A 14,942-nucleotide genomic window follows, 5' to 3' on the forward strand; every position below is an offset into this window, starting at 1 on the left:
ACTGTACGTGTTTTGGTGTGCAGCGGCTCGGGACCGAGGAAGACGGCATCACCAGCATCCCAGTACGCCATTAAACATCGTTGTCACGATCACTTTTTGCCCTTCATTGTGGCTCCCAAACGTAAGGCAGACTCTTCTGCTGGCAGTGCATCGAAGAAAAGGAAGGTCATCACCATGGAAGTGAAATTAGATATCGTAAAGTACACTACTGCTTTTTATTACTGTTTCATTTCATTATTAAACGTACTTTACAGTATTTTATATGTGTTTTTTGATAATTATGTTGGGTACTGTGTTAGGATAGGCTAAGTGATTACAGTGTCCTGTAATTATGGTAGTACAGTTTACGTATGTTCCAACTTACGTCGAAAAAAAACGGTTTAGGACGCCGCATAGGAACGGATCAAGGTCGTAAGTCAAGGACTACCTGTATCTTGTTTACACACATACATGAGATTCATAAAACGGATATTACCACGAAAAATCGTAAAGGAAAATTTGGCTAAAGTAATTCGCGCTTGGGTATTTCTTTTGATCTCATTCATGCCTATTTCCCTGATACTGAAAATGCAAAGTTAAATGTTGGAAACATGTTTATCGTATGGAAGTAAAATGAAAATACATTCAATGGCTTCGCACAGGTTGAATAATATGTTAAATTATGATTGGCTAATAAAAGGGAAGTACGTACAGCCATATATAGTTTAGTACAAACACACAAACATACCATAAAATGTGTTACCAACTACACCATAAATTTCCCAGACAACTAATGTTGTAATGAAATGATGTACTGTGTAAAGTGTAACTTGGAAAACTTTTACTAAACTTGATAGTTAGCAAAGCTGTGGGAATTGATGAAAGGGACTTTGTGAAGTTGGAAGTCGAGACGGAGAGAGCTTGTAATGAGGGAGAGAGAGAGCAAAATGTAATGAGTCAAATGGTTGCTGTGGAGGGGCGGTAGGAGGGGGAATGAATTATCTGGCTTTTGTACGGCTTTCCACAGATGTTAACAGCTACCATTGAGTATTTTATCGCTTTTTGTTCAGATATAATGGTTAAGATGCTGCGGAAAGTAAGAGAATGGATTTTGATCAAAATTGACTCACGTCCGGAAATACTTATTTCAAAATCCTCAAAAGTTTTGAGCACAACAATCACCCAGTAACTTCTCTTAGCAGCTAATTCCAACCAATAAAATAATACCAAGGATATGACGAAACTATAACCTCATTTTCAAACTAGAAAAAAAAAAAAAATGGAAAACAGATTATTTATAGTATTAAAGTTACAGCCAATCATTGTGGGAAATTCGAAGAAAAAGCATTTTCAAATACAAAAAAAGTTCTTCAAATTCACTGCTTCTCACAACCACATAATGTAACAGGAGAAAAAAACAACAAAAAAATCGCCAATGTACCATTGATTTCATTCATTACACTAAACATTCATTCCTTATATAATGGTCGTGGTTGACCACGCCTCTATTACTGGCAAGGCCAAACGCCAATCTCATACTTTCGTACCGCCATTGTGATTAGCTCGCTCATTCTTTAGGGATAATTATTTCCAAGAAAAATATACTTGAGATTTTTTTTTTTTACTATTATTTCCTCCGTAGATATTTAATGAAGCTCCTAATTATGCAATAATTTGTTTCACAATATTTACGTAAGGTTAATATTATTTCTAAAAAAAAAAAAAAAAAAAAAAAATGTTATTAAAATATGAGAAAATAACAAAAGATTTACAAAAAATGAGAGAAAGGTATTGAAGTACAATTGTTAAAATACTTTGATCAGCACATAACTGGTTTTCATTGGACGGGGCGTGACCCGCCCACAGTCAGCAACCATACTACTATATCGTGATTGGCCAATACTTTAAACCTAATAATTTCAATGAAGTAATTAATTTAAATTTTTTTTTTCAACATTTCTCCCATAGGTATTTGATAAACTATCGATTTAAGCAAGAAAAACAATTTCCCTTTAAAACTACGATAAATAATATTTCTTTTGGAATAATACTTCATGTTTTACACAATTATCGTTAACAGAAACCTAAAAGTAGAGAATTTGTGTTGTTTAATCGTGAAATAGATAAAAGAGAAATGGGAATATTGTAGACTTGTAAGCCGCCATTATATAGGCGGTAAACCTACTTTAGACTCCAGCTGATGGAGAACTCTAGTGGCAATTTCTGTAAACATACATGCAATTTCTACATTACATTTAACCATGTTGGTGACTCACTAGACCTATAAAGGACCATCATACACTCATATTTAACCATGTTGGCTACTCACTAGACCTATAAAGGACTATCTTACACTCATATTTAACCATTTTGACTATTCACTAGACTTTTATAGAACTACCTTACACTCATATTTAACCATGTTGGCGAGTCACTTATATAGGACTATCTTACACTCACATTTAACCATGTTAGTGGCTCACTAGACCTAATGTAGGGGTAGTGAACCCCCCACAACTCATCCACTCTAGCCAGAGGGAGAGAGTCAGCCCAGGCTGACTCTCTCCCTCTGGCTAGAGTGGATGAGTTGTGGGGGGTTCACTACCCCTACACCTAATAAGGACTATCTTACACTCACATTTAACCATGTTGACGACTCACTAGACTTACATAGGACTACTTTACACTCACATTTAACCATGTTGGTGACTCACTAGACTTATTTAGGACCATCCTACACTCATATTTAACTTATTTTTTACCGCATTACATGTAATCTATTTATGTATTAGTCTATTATTTTGACAATCTATCATCTCCATGTTAGTGAAGTAAGTAATCTGAGCTACTTATTCTACTAATATAGAACTTAATATTTTGTTTACGTAGAAAATTGTTAACAAATATTTGGGAGGTTATTTATTATGGTTGGCAAGAAGTCTAGTGGGCCAGATTGTGTAAAGACAAATGTAAACAAAACGAGCTCCTTCAGAGTTGGCTCTATCCTGATAATTCCATATAGTTTGTTTTTTTTAAGGTTATCCAATGAAATTAAGGCAATTGTAAATGAAGTTGTGAATAATTGTGTTTCTCGACGGCTAAGTGGTAAAAACCAAAGTGGTATTGAATAATAGGGGCACAAAGATGGTTTTAATTACAGTGGGTTATACTTTGAAGAATAAAGTAGGAAGTTTTATTATTATTTTTTATTACTCAATTAAAACATGCAAAGAGCTCCTCTTTTTTTAACATCCCAGTACTTTATAGTGGTCGAGCTTTTCCAAAGAGCTCAAATATGATGATTAGGTAAGTTTTTTTATAGCTAGATTTTTCTCAACCTAGCATAAAAATAATGTATATTCTGGCAGAGTTACTCCAGAAACAGGAAGTTTCTTTAATAAGAGCAAAAAAAAGAAAAGTTGGCCGGAAGTAGCCTTAAAAGAAGAACTACAAGAATCCCTTACTCTAGATACGACTAAAAACTGTAAAGTAGCAGCTCTACCAGCCCTGATATATATACGAGACAAAGGAAATGAACACACAAAGATACGGAGAACAGTTTTTAATGGAGCTCTCTGTTCACTAAGAGGTGAATTTGGGAGTAGAGAGCGCTGCTGGAAGGGACAATGTCGTAAAGAGACCGCCACCATCATTGTGTTAGTGGTATTGCGTGTACAACTACTGGCACACACACGCTCCCACACTCTGGTGCGGTGGTATTGTGAAACAAAACTAACCAACCCATGTCTTCTTATGTTCTCACCCTCATCTATATCCCTGTCTCTCTCACTAAATTCAAACCTAACAAAGACTTGAAAAGAAACAAAAAAAAAGAAAAGAAAGATGCCTTGAAAACAAAACACTAGATAGGAGGCAAGGGTGATGATAAAGGATGATGGTAGGAGAATGTGTGTTCGTATGTGCGAACATACATGCGTATTCACGTTGTGTCTGTAAACTCCATGTTTCCTATGAAAAACTGTGTAATTCTCTGTTGTTATTAATTACTACTTAAGGGAGGATTATTCCTGTTAATGGTTTACTCTGGAGAACACAAGTATTTTTTTTTATAAAGAACTTTCAAGATGGTGAACACCGGATTTTGTAACTCAAGAGTGGTCAAGTTTTTGTAAGACGTATCTTATCAATAATGGCCTGGTTTTCGACCGGTTGTTAATAAATTTCTACAATGATAATAATATCTTATAATAACTGTGAAAATACGGTTTGCGTCTTTGGCTGCGTTAATTCAAGATTAAGGTGGAAGGTTTGTAAGCAAAAGCGACACCCATCAACCTCTAGCTTCTTTCCCAGAGGTAGCCATACAGGGTTTGTTGACCTGTGCACTTCCAAAAATACGACTTCAATGAAGCGATTCCATCGAAATCGGCTATTATTTTCAGGTACGCTATTCGTTCAACTGGCAAATCAAATTAGGTGCTCTGGAATTCCATGGAGAATGAATTTTACACTAAATTTCTCATATTAACCATTAAAAAAAAAAAAAAAAAAATCCAAGGTCAAGACGGGGAATCGAACCCAGTACCTCAATACTTCTTAGCTTTGCTAACCTAACCGCTGGGGGATTCTTTAGAAAATGGAGCTCACGATTTTCTTTAAAAACTAATCTATGTATGTAAATACCAATAGTTTTCTTTGATCTACGTAGTTGATCCTACTTAAAATATTTTTTAACGATGGAAGAATAAGAGACGTTTTAATAGAAATGGATACTACCTTTCACTTCTACGAAATTTAAACATAAAAATAGGCAATAATTTCACTACAAATACTTTTTTATTATTTACTTTAATAAGAAAAACTCTTATTTTTGGAATTGCAAAAAAAAAGAAGAAAATCATTGAAAAAAGATGGAAAAAACAACAAGACAAGTTAGTTTGAAAATTTAAAGAGCCAAAGGACAAACAAGTGCCGCCAGGCTAGATAGGTTGGGGCTATAATGGTATATTTAATAAGTGATACGAGGAGAAAGGGTCAGTGCTGCTATCTAGGAGACAGTGGGAGTTTTGGGAATGGCTTTCTCGACCTATTCAAACTTGAACTCACTTAGGAAGTTGATCTAGAGACTACTAATTATTTTATACTTTTTATTGCGTCATCAATAAAATGTGTACTAGGGTGGGTCAAAAAAATCGACAATTTTTTTTTTTACAAGTGCAACGGAAAAATGGGTTCCTAGACACCTTAAAAAAATTCCCACCAAATATGAGCTCTTAATTTTGAAGGGAAGATCCTCCGCATCGCAGTTTTTCATTTTTTTTTTAGTCCAATAGAAAAAAATTCATACCTTTCCATTAATTGACTGTACAAAAAAATGTTTCGAATGAATTTTGTAGGAAATTTAATGCTCTACAAAAAAGGTACCTTATATTTTTTTCGTAAACCTCGCCATTTGAAAGATATAAAGGATTTAATTTTGATTATTTTATGACAAATTCCATTTTTGTTTATGAATTTTATAACTCGACAATAAATGACTTTTACGAAATGCAAAATACCAATTTTTGTTGGAAATTAACTGCTCTATAAAAATGGTTTCTTATGTTTTGGCGATAAAATTAACCGTTCAAAAGATATTCATCATCAAACTTTCATGTGTACGGATTTTAAAAGTTTTTGATTAGATATTCGAAAAATTTCAATTTAATTTATGATTTTTAAGAAAATTTACACGAATTTTAGTTGTTATCGATTGAGAAACGTCAAAATATTTTTTAAGTTTTTATTTATGTTTAAGTATATTTGTCTCGATTTATTATCGACAATATCAAATAATGCTTTAAGTTCGTTCTGAAATTTTATTTCATTTTTGCATCGTCCTGATGATTTTTTTCGCGCAAAAGATTTTTGCAATTTCAACCATCGATTATGATAGCGAAGAATTTTTTTTATTACACTAGTCGATTCACTAGTCGGAATCTGGTTGTTTTTCCATAATTCAATAACTTGATCAGCTGCATTTTTGGCACTTTGTTTGACAGAACATTTCAAAACTTTGAGCTGATGAAAAAAAACACTCATAACCTCTTTCACTGTTGGTAACTTACGTTCTGAAAGTTTTTGCACAAGTTTTCCGATCAAATGAATTTCTTTATCCATATTTTCGATAAATATCAAGTTAATTCACGTAGTAACCACAATATTTGTAAATAATTAATCGATCGATCACATATACAAGACCATAAATTTTGGAAACACTAAAAATGCTGTAGAAATAAATGTATACAAACCAACGACAACATAATGATGAAGTAAAAAGTAGGTGGTGCTAGTTCAAAGTTCACAATTCAAACAGATGAAATAAAATACGAAACAAAAATTCTCTAGAGAAGAAATTTTCCCTAGGATCTCGTGATTTCTAATGATTAAAACTAAAATGTTTAGAATAAATGAAGAAAAATTTTGATAATTTTGAAAATAAAACTCAAATAATACTTATATTAATGACAAGAAATGAAATTTATAAATTAAATTGAAATTTTTCGAATATCTAATCAAAAACTTTTAAAATCCGTACACATGAAAGTTTGATGATGAATATCTTTTGAACGGTTAATTTTATCGCCAAAACATAAGAAACCATTTTTATAGAGCAGTTAATTTCCAACAAAAATTGGTATTTTGCATTTCGTAAAAGTCATTTATTGTCGAGTTATAAAATTCATAAACAAAAATGGAATTTGTCATAAAATAATCAAAATTAAATCCTTTATATCTTTCAAATGGCGAGGTTTACGAAAAAAATATAAGGTACCTTTTTTGTAGAGCATTAAATTTCCTACAAAATTCATTCGAAACATTTTTTTGTACAGTCAATTAATAGAGAGGTATGAATTTTTTTCTATTGGACTAAAAAAAAAATGAAAAACTGCGATGCGGAGGATCTTCCCTTCAAAATTAAGAGCTCATATTTGGTGGGAATTTTTTTAAGGTGTCTAGGAACCCATTTTTCCGTTGCACTTGTAAAAAAAAAAATAGTCGATTTTTTTGACCCACCCTAATGTGTACGTTTATTTTGGGGAAATCAAGTTCAACATTTAGAATTGATTCTATATGAACTTAAAATTTACTTAAGTTAGATGCCATGCTTTCTAGTGGTAAATGTTACTAGAACAGTATCTCTATGGGGGAAAAAAACATCGTTTTTACGTCATCTTTCGCTTGAAAACGCTCTCTACGATCGCTTTGACTAATCTTCCAGTAAAATATCGCTAGCTCATCAATTTACGTTCAAAACCAATAATTTTTTTTTCTTTCCTTGTCCTAGAAATATCGATCATGTCAATATTCCGATTTTTTTAGTTTTCATCACAAATTTCCATCTTAAGGCCCCTTAAGTGTGAAAAAAGTTTGCGTGAAAATTGCAGGAAGCTGAAACTCTTTAGATTGGACCACACAATGGATCTGCGGCGATCAAAATCTCTCAACACCGGATGTAACAACACTTTACTGAATGTTATTTTTCCACTTCTTTGAGAAAATTAATCCAATGTTTTTTCTTGGGCATACATTATACTCATGGTGGTTACTTCTAAAGTAAAGTAAAAAAGTAAAGTAATCGCCTATTTTTTCAGGCAGGCTTAACGACCATCTACCAAATTAGGTGTCGTGGACGGAGGCGACTAACAAACATACTTAACTATAAATTATCTTTTATTTAACCATTAAATAAAAATCCAAGGCCTAAAGACCGGGAATCGAACCCACTAAACCAACAATACATATTAGCATTGCAGGTCTCGCCTCTTAACCGTTCGGCTATCGTGTGACCTTGGTGGTTATTTCTATTTCGTAAATATTTATAGAAAGGACCTTTTTGAGTAAAATTTCTGATTTTGGGTCTAAAATTCGAATTTAAGGCCTATTTACTGTCTTTGTCGAAAATTCTGGTACCGGAAGTACCAGTAAACTGAAATTTTGTTCTCATTTTTCTGGAACTTTTTTTTTTTTTAATATAGCTTTTTTTTTTATAAATTTCGTAAATACTGCGCAGGCGTAGAACTATTAAGTTTTATTAGTATAGTTTTTTTTAAAATATTCATTTTAGGGTTTTGTGTATCATTTCAGTTTAATGTACGGTTTTATAAACTTTCACTAATCCACTGGTGCTTTTAGACCAGAAAAATAAAGGTCCTTTAAAAAGCTCGAAGAAGATAACCACCATCCTGAAAATTGAAACCTCCAAGTTTTCTCCGCAAACTTTTAGAATTAATAAATCAGTAAAAAGAAAAAGAAGATAATTTATTTCATTTTATTGTTTAATTAAAAAGTTATAATCGTTTTACATTTAATTGATTGATAATCTGCCGAGTTTTAATGGCTCTTTAGGACTTTCATAAAAGACCCCGCCCCTTAATATAATTGGTGGATTAATTACGCAGCTTCTTTTCTTTTCTTTTTCTTTTTTATTAGATTTGGGCACCTAATTCTGCTGAACGCCATTTTACTTTTTTGTTAGTAAATAAAATACCAAAAAAATGTGGTGGGGCACTAAAGACAGTTTCCCCTTCCGCAGTTTAAGTGACGTAATTATCTTGAAACTACCATTTTGTAAGAAAAATAATACGCTACTTTTTTTTTTTTTTTGCCTGATATTTCTGATATTTTCCCTTGGTCAGCTGTTTTGTGGAAAGAATGTCTAGATCGATGTTTAGTATTTTCGATTATAATGTCTGTATCGTCCTTTTAGCTGAACCCTGGGGTTCAGAGTTCGAAGGTCCACACAGATTTGACTACAGAGTTGCGTTTAAGTCTTTTTTTCAGTTCCGTCGGTACTTTAAATCTTCGTCCAAGAAGTTGGTAAACAACAAAAGTGGCCCGTTTTTTCATGACTTGTATTCTAAGTCCAGTCTATGGATTCCACATTAGTCGATGGTCTATGGACAGTCCAAAATCAGCGCACCAGGTCACTTGTATGGAAGAGGCGATTGTTTTTAAAGAAGACAGGAGATCCGCCGAAGAATGTATTGGCGATGCTGGCATTTTTTGGGGTCTTCAGCTTAATTCTCCATTTATTTTTTTCGTCCATTTATCCATTTCGTGTTTGAAGATGTAATAAGTTTGGAGCTGATGAAAGGTATGTATTCGCTGTGTCAGATGCATTTGTACAAAAATAGTATAGTAAGTCCGTGTAACAGAGCCAACTACCCTCAAGAGATCCCTCAGCGATATTGATAGAGAAACTGGAGATTATGCTGTGCCACTTCTGGCCTGGAAGTATCACCACTTTCGAAGAGGTAAAATGAAGTGGTTTGAAAAAAAAAAAGACCAGAAATCTTTGCAAACAGGATGCAAATGCCTGGTATAAGAACTAAAGATGCTGTAGTCCATTGCCTTATCTTTCCAGTACAGAAACTAGTTCATCTAATAATCTGGGGCAATGCTGACGGAAATTAAGTGGCCACTTCCGGTAATACTGAAACCTTCTATTCGGTAAAGTGGCCACTTCCGGTAATACTGAAACCTTCTATTCCGATAAAGTGGCCACTTCCGGTAATACTAAAACCTTCTATTCGATAAAGTGATCACTTTCGGTGAGCCGATTTTGCTCAAATTTAGAAATTCAGTCCCTCATATTATTCTTACTGTTATACAGGTGGTATGTCAGTACAGTAAACAAGAACGGCACGTCTCAGTAGAGTTAGAGGAAGTGATTATGTTCGGCTGTTTACTTGCGTCCGTCGGAATAAAAACCGGACGACCAAGTCTAATTAATAGTTACTTCCTGTTGCCTGTCTGGATTTTAAAAAAGTTTTAAGATTAATTTTTTTGTTTTAATTAATGAATTTTTCAATTCTATAACCAGTAATAAATAAATCACCAAACTTTACCAATTACAGATGGCACAGATAATTCCAATAAAGTGTTCGGGATTTTCTTATTGGAGGAGGAAAAAAAGAGCTATATTTATAGTTACAAGGCATCTGATTGGGTGAGGTTATTAAGAGGTGGAATGGGAGACAAATTCATGTAATAACACGCAAATCTCCATAGACGGCGCCTAATTCATTGGACTCCCGGCCCATTTTATTTTATCAGTTCCCTGGGGAAATATCTATAAATTGTAGGAATGTAATCTAAACATGCATGGCATCGTTTGTCCGATATTTAGTGTAATACAATTTGGGGTTTGGGATCCGATGTCCTCTCTGATCATATCCTGGATATGGAACCACTTTTCCTCCGATTCAGGCAGTTCTCCTCCGTAAGCCTGAGAGATCGGACCATCCAACCTTTACGATGACATCTGATTTTCCTTTAGGGTTTCCAGGGATTCAAGGAACTTCCGTTTTTTTTACCTAATCCTCCAATAGGTTATACCAGAAAGTTTTGTCCAGAATTTTTGTGATATCTCCGTAAAATATCCTGGACCTCTGGAGTCCGGAAAAGAGCAAAGAAGTACACATTGTTAAAAAATCGCTATTGCCAATTAGATCACGTTACAAAATAACAGGATAAACATTCCCGTTATTAATAACATTTTGTCCAGAAAAAAATGGAATACCTCACACTTAACTCAGCAGAAGACAAATACTTCAGTAGAGATTATTACAAGAGGATGCAGTTGGCTGTTTTAATGATAACAAATAGTGGTGATACCAAACTGGGTTCGTTATCTCGTAGATGGGCCGATTTGGGCGGAAGTAATGGCAAAACGGGGCACGAGCTGGGTAAACTAGTGTTAGGTTATAGGTTAGGGTTGCCAACCCTGATATTTGATGTGATGCTACTTTGACGTGGGTGTTATATCCGTGGCGCCCGGAAGGTATCTTGTGTACTATAACCCAAACCAATGCCATCATTATTGTGACGTCATTAATTTGTATCCAGTTACTATATGGGTGACCTCACTTTACCTTGACATCATATTATACTAAACTAAAATAATTCATTACAAAATTTTACCAAAGGTCATTTTAATATCCGCTATTTTGTTGTTGTTGTTGCTCTTGTGCTAGCGAACTTACAGATATTCACCCGGAAGTATTCCTAAAAAGTAGTTTTTATAAAAGTGGTTCTCATCGATTTATCGCATCGATTAAATAAGTCGTAGCGTTTAATAAGATAGCGTTGCAGAATCTCATAAAAGAAGTAACTGTACTTCTCGCCAAGATTACATTCAAAACTTAGTGAAACTCAAAATTATCTTTTAAAGTTACACTAACTATAAAGAGACGCCCTACAGTAACTTCAGCACTAGCAAATGCCATCTAAATCAAATTATACGTAAACGAAAGAAAATAAATTGAATTACATCATGGAATTTTTGGAGCAACGAAAAAGTAGAGTTAATAAAAGGGTTGTTCGGCCCTTAGTATTCAGCGCTCCCTCCAGGGAGGGAACCTAATCAAGTAGGTCTGTTTTTGTTTGGAGTAAAAAGTAATTTTGTTCTATTTTTTTTTTTTGTTCCTCACCCTTCTCAAGGTCATAATAAAAACACAATTTATAAATAAATAATCGATTTATCGATAAAATTCTGGAACAATACCTCTTTTTAAATTTAAAAAGGAATGTTCGATTTCTTTCAACATACGAGGGTTGGCTGAAAAGTAACGCACACATGCTAGGAGAGAAGGAAAGAAAAGAGTTATTAAGTTCGGACCGAAAATATATTAAAGTACAATTCTTAAGCTTCACAATTATGTATTACTTTTCAATGTAGTCACCAATAACGATTATACATTTCTCCCGACGTGAAACAAGTATTTCCATTCCGACACTGAAGAATTCTTTTGACTTTTCTTGAATCCAGGAATTGACAGCTGCCTTCACCTTATCGTCTGAGGAGTAGTGATTACCCTTGAGGTCTTTCTTGAATAGAGGAAACAAATAAAAATCGCGGGGGGGCAAGATCCGAGGAATAAGGGGGGTGTGGAATTGGTTCAAACTGGGTGTGGAATTGGAGCCTCTGCGAGGTGTGAGGACGAGCGTTGTCATGTTGCAAGAAGATTATTGGTGCCAAGCTGGCCACTAACACAACAAACTCGACGTCGGAGGTTTCTTAGAGTCTGTACGTACCGAGAAGAATTTACCTACCGTTGCTTCTGGATTCAGGAAAAATCGGTCACATAAACTTGGTGAGTATCCCAAAGTCACAGTCAGAAGAATTTTTTTTTGTTTTGCGGACGGTTGTGTTTTGAACTTTTTCGGCCGATATTCAGTGCTCTGGCTTTTCTCTTCTGGGTGTCGTAATGATGGACCCATGATTCGTCCCCTATCAGAATATAAGAGTCGATAACAGCACGCAGTGACATAGCACCAGAACACGTGTCCATACTTCGGCATCTAAAAATACACTGGCTTAGTTCGCAGCGAGTTCAAACTGCGCATACGTAATAAGGGGAAATGTGACTTGTAAATGCTACCTCGAGCGCTTTTTGAAGCTCTGCAAGCATGTTACTTTTCAGCCAACCCTCGTATTATTATCGATACTGTAGAAGATTTCAAGTTTTGCTAATTTTACTTCCCTTAAGGGAAGAACGTTTTTCTTGCTCTACTAAGAAAGGGACTTAGTGATCGTGCCAAATTTTCACCAGAAATGTCTGCTTCTAAATGCCCTTGGTTGAGAGGGAAGCGGCAAAAGGAGTGTGGAAAATTGGCCTAGAATAGCGAGGGGCTGAGAGGGTGTTCTTCCTTCTCTAATTACTCCTTCTATTCCTTTATTCCTCTCTTCCAGAACTGAGTAAATTACGCTGGTAAATTCTGCTGTTCTCTCTTCCACCAAAATTTACCGTTTCTTTTCTCTAGATATTAAACTAAATCTTACTGAAAGGCAATCTGATACTACATCATCAAATAATTAACGTCACTCTGATCCGATTAAAACAATAAAGTAAAAAACGCAACAATTAATCAGCTGATTAGAATTCATAGCACAACAACAGCAACAACAACAATAACGATGAACAATAAATAATTATAGCTTTAAAGACTGACCTGTTTCGTGAGCACCACAATGGCGATGATGTAGAGATTCAGAGCGAGTCCCAGTAGCGACAGGACAGTCAGTGCTAGGCCTAGGACAGGCCCAGTCATTGCACACTCCCATCAAATTTAGCCTGTAAAATCATTTCGAAATCATACCATTAACATTCTGTTAATCAATACATTTATCTACATATAGATCGAATTACTAAACTAGTATATTACGTCATTTCCGTTACATGAACACATGATTAAATCTTACTATTATTACAAATCTATAATTTAGGTGTTACAAGGTTTTGAAATCATCCGGAGATAACGGAAATGAGTGTGAGAGAGAGAGAGAGATGTATAAAGTGCCATTTCGGTGCTGGGTTTGGACTTATCACTATCTAATTTTAATTAAATAAGTTATAAAGGTCCCAAACAAAAATCTGGGAAAAACAAGTTCTGACAGGAATAATTGTAGTACAGATATTTTAGTACTTAAGTTCATTCCATACTGAAGTCGGACAACTATCAATTTCGCTAACTAGTTAACAGAAACTAATCACGTCAAACTTTTGACGCACAGTAGAACTCTCCCGGATACTTGACAGTAGCTTAACGATCATCATCAAATCTGAAGTATATGCTGGATTATAACAGAAATACATATTGTTGAAAGCACGATGACGTAACATCCTCCCAGGACACTACTGAGTTCAATGATGTATGGAGAAACACCACGTAAGTGGAAGGACTAAATAAGTTTTGTTCTTAAGTTCAAATGACAAACCATCTCTAAGCAGCTGCTTAGAAAGTAACGTAAAACTCAAACTGCTGAGCCGCATATCCGGAGGACTGACTCTAACAACTCAAGAATTTTTCACAAGCACAATTGACCAAATTAAATGTCATATACAGGTGTTAGTGTACAGGTTGCTTAACTAAGTACTTTGTTTAGCTACTAAATACTTTGTTAACTTTGAAAGGATAGCAGCAATTGACTACGTGTGTATGGTGTGTTTATAAAGTTCAAAGAAATTGTGTGGTGTTTACAAAGTTCAAAGAAATTGTAACGTGTTTACAAAGTTCAAAGAAATTGTAACATGTCTACAAAGCTCAAAGAAATTGTGCGGTGTTTACAAAGTTCAAAGAAATTGTAACGTGTCTACAAAGTTCAAAGAAATTGTTACGTGTTTACAAAGTTCAAAAAAATTTTGACTTGTAAACAAAGTTCAAAGAAATTGTAACGTCTTTACAAAGTTCAAAGAAATTGTATCGTGTCTACAAAGTTCAAAGAAATTGTATCGTGTCTACAAAGTTCAAAAAAATTGTGCGGTATCTACAAAGTTCAAAGAAATTTATTAAAGCCAATTTTGCAAAAAAAAATCACACACAAAAAAAATTAAATCCTTTAAGTTAAGTGCGCTAATTTATGGAGGGAAGCTTGCCTTAGCTCTCGCCCCCAGGAAGTAGCTTCCTTCCTTTACACCTTCATCCAACACTTTGTTGTCTTTCTGGTGTGACATCCACAAGAAACTAAGAGTTCTGTCGTTTTCGCATTTTAGTGAAATTTATGTTAGGATGAGGATTGTTAATGAAAGACCAAAGTTTGATGATATGAACGTCATCAAATCTAAGATGATTTCGTTGAACGATAGTTTCAGGTCAAGTTCATCCTCCTCGTAAGTGATATGTAGCCACTTCTTCAAGATGACAAAAGGGGACAATTAACTTCCGATTCCCAAATAAGTGTTTCCGAAGATAACTCCAGTCCATTGAACATTCTAAATGGACTAACAGAAACGATCTGAACCTGATTTATCCAATATTTCCACGGTTAAGAGAAGTAAGAATAATCTCAACTGTCAGAGAAATAAACTTTTCGTCCAAATAACCCTATTCTAGTTTGGTACACCAAGGATCGATGACCTAAAAAGTCATGAAACACTAGAGTAACCTTCGCTATTACACTAGAACCTACCCAATATATAACAATATGGGTTGAGAAGCGAGGGTAATGGATACCATGA

At 34.6% G+C, this 14,942-nt stretch overlaps 1 protein-coding gene across 3 annotated transcripts in view; it reads right to left on the minus strand.

Moving 5' to 3' along the window:
- Window positions 1–14,942, minus strand: part of LOC141448148 (uncharacterized) — a 195,160-nt gene that overhangs the window by 35,541 nt on the left and 144,677 nt on the right. For all 3 annotated transcript variants that reach the window (XM_074116270.1, XM_074116271.1, XM_074116272.1), the window contains one exon: window positions 12,937–13,058. In XM_074116270.1, coding sequence (XP_073972371.1) covers window positions 12,937–13,035 — 99 coding nt within the window. In that variant the 5' untranslated portion in view covers window positions 13,036–13,058. The remainder of the gene's footprint in view (window positions 1–12,936; window positions 13,059–14,942) is intronic.

This window comes from Rhodnius prolixus, unplaced genomic scaffold, assembly GCF_049639745.1.
Source record: "Rhodnius prolixus isolate KJV_2025 unplaced genomic scaffold, Rpr scaffold_13, whole genome shotgun sequence".
In the NCBI taxonomy this organism is placed as follows: domain Eukaryota; kingdom Metazoa; phylum Arthropoda; class Insecta; order Hemiptera; family Reduviidae; genus Rhodnius; species Rhodnius prolixus.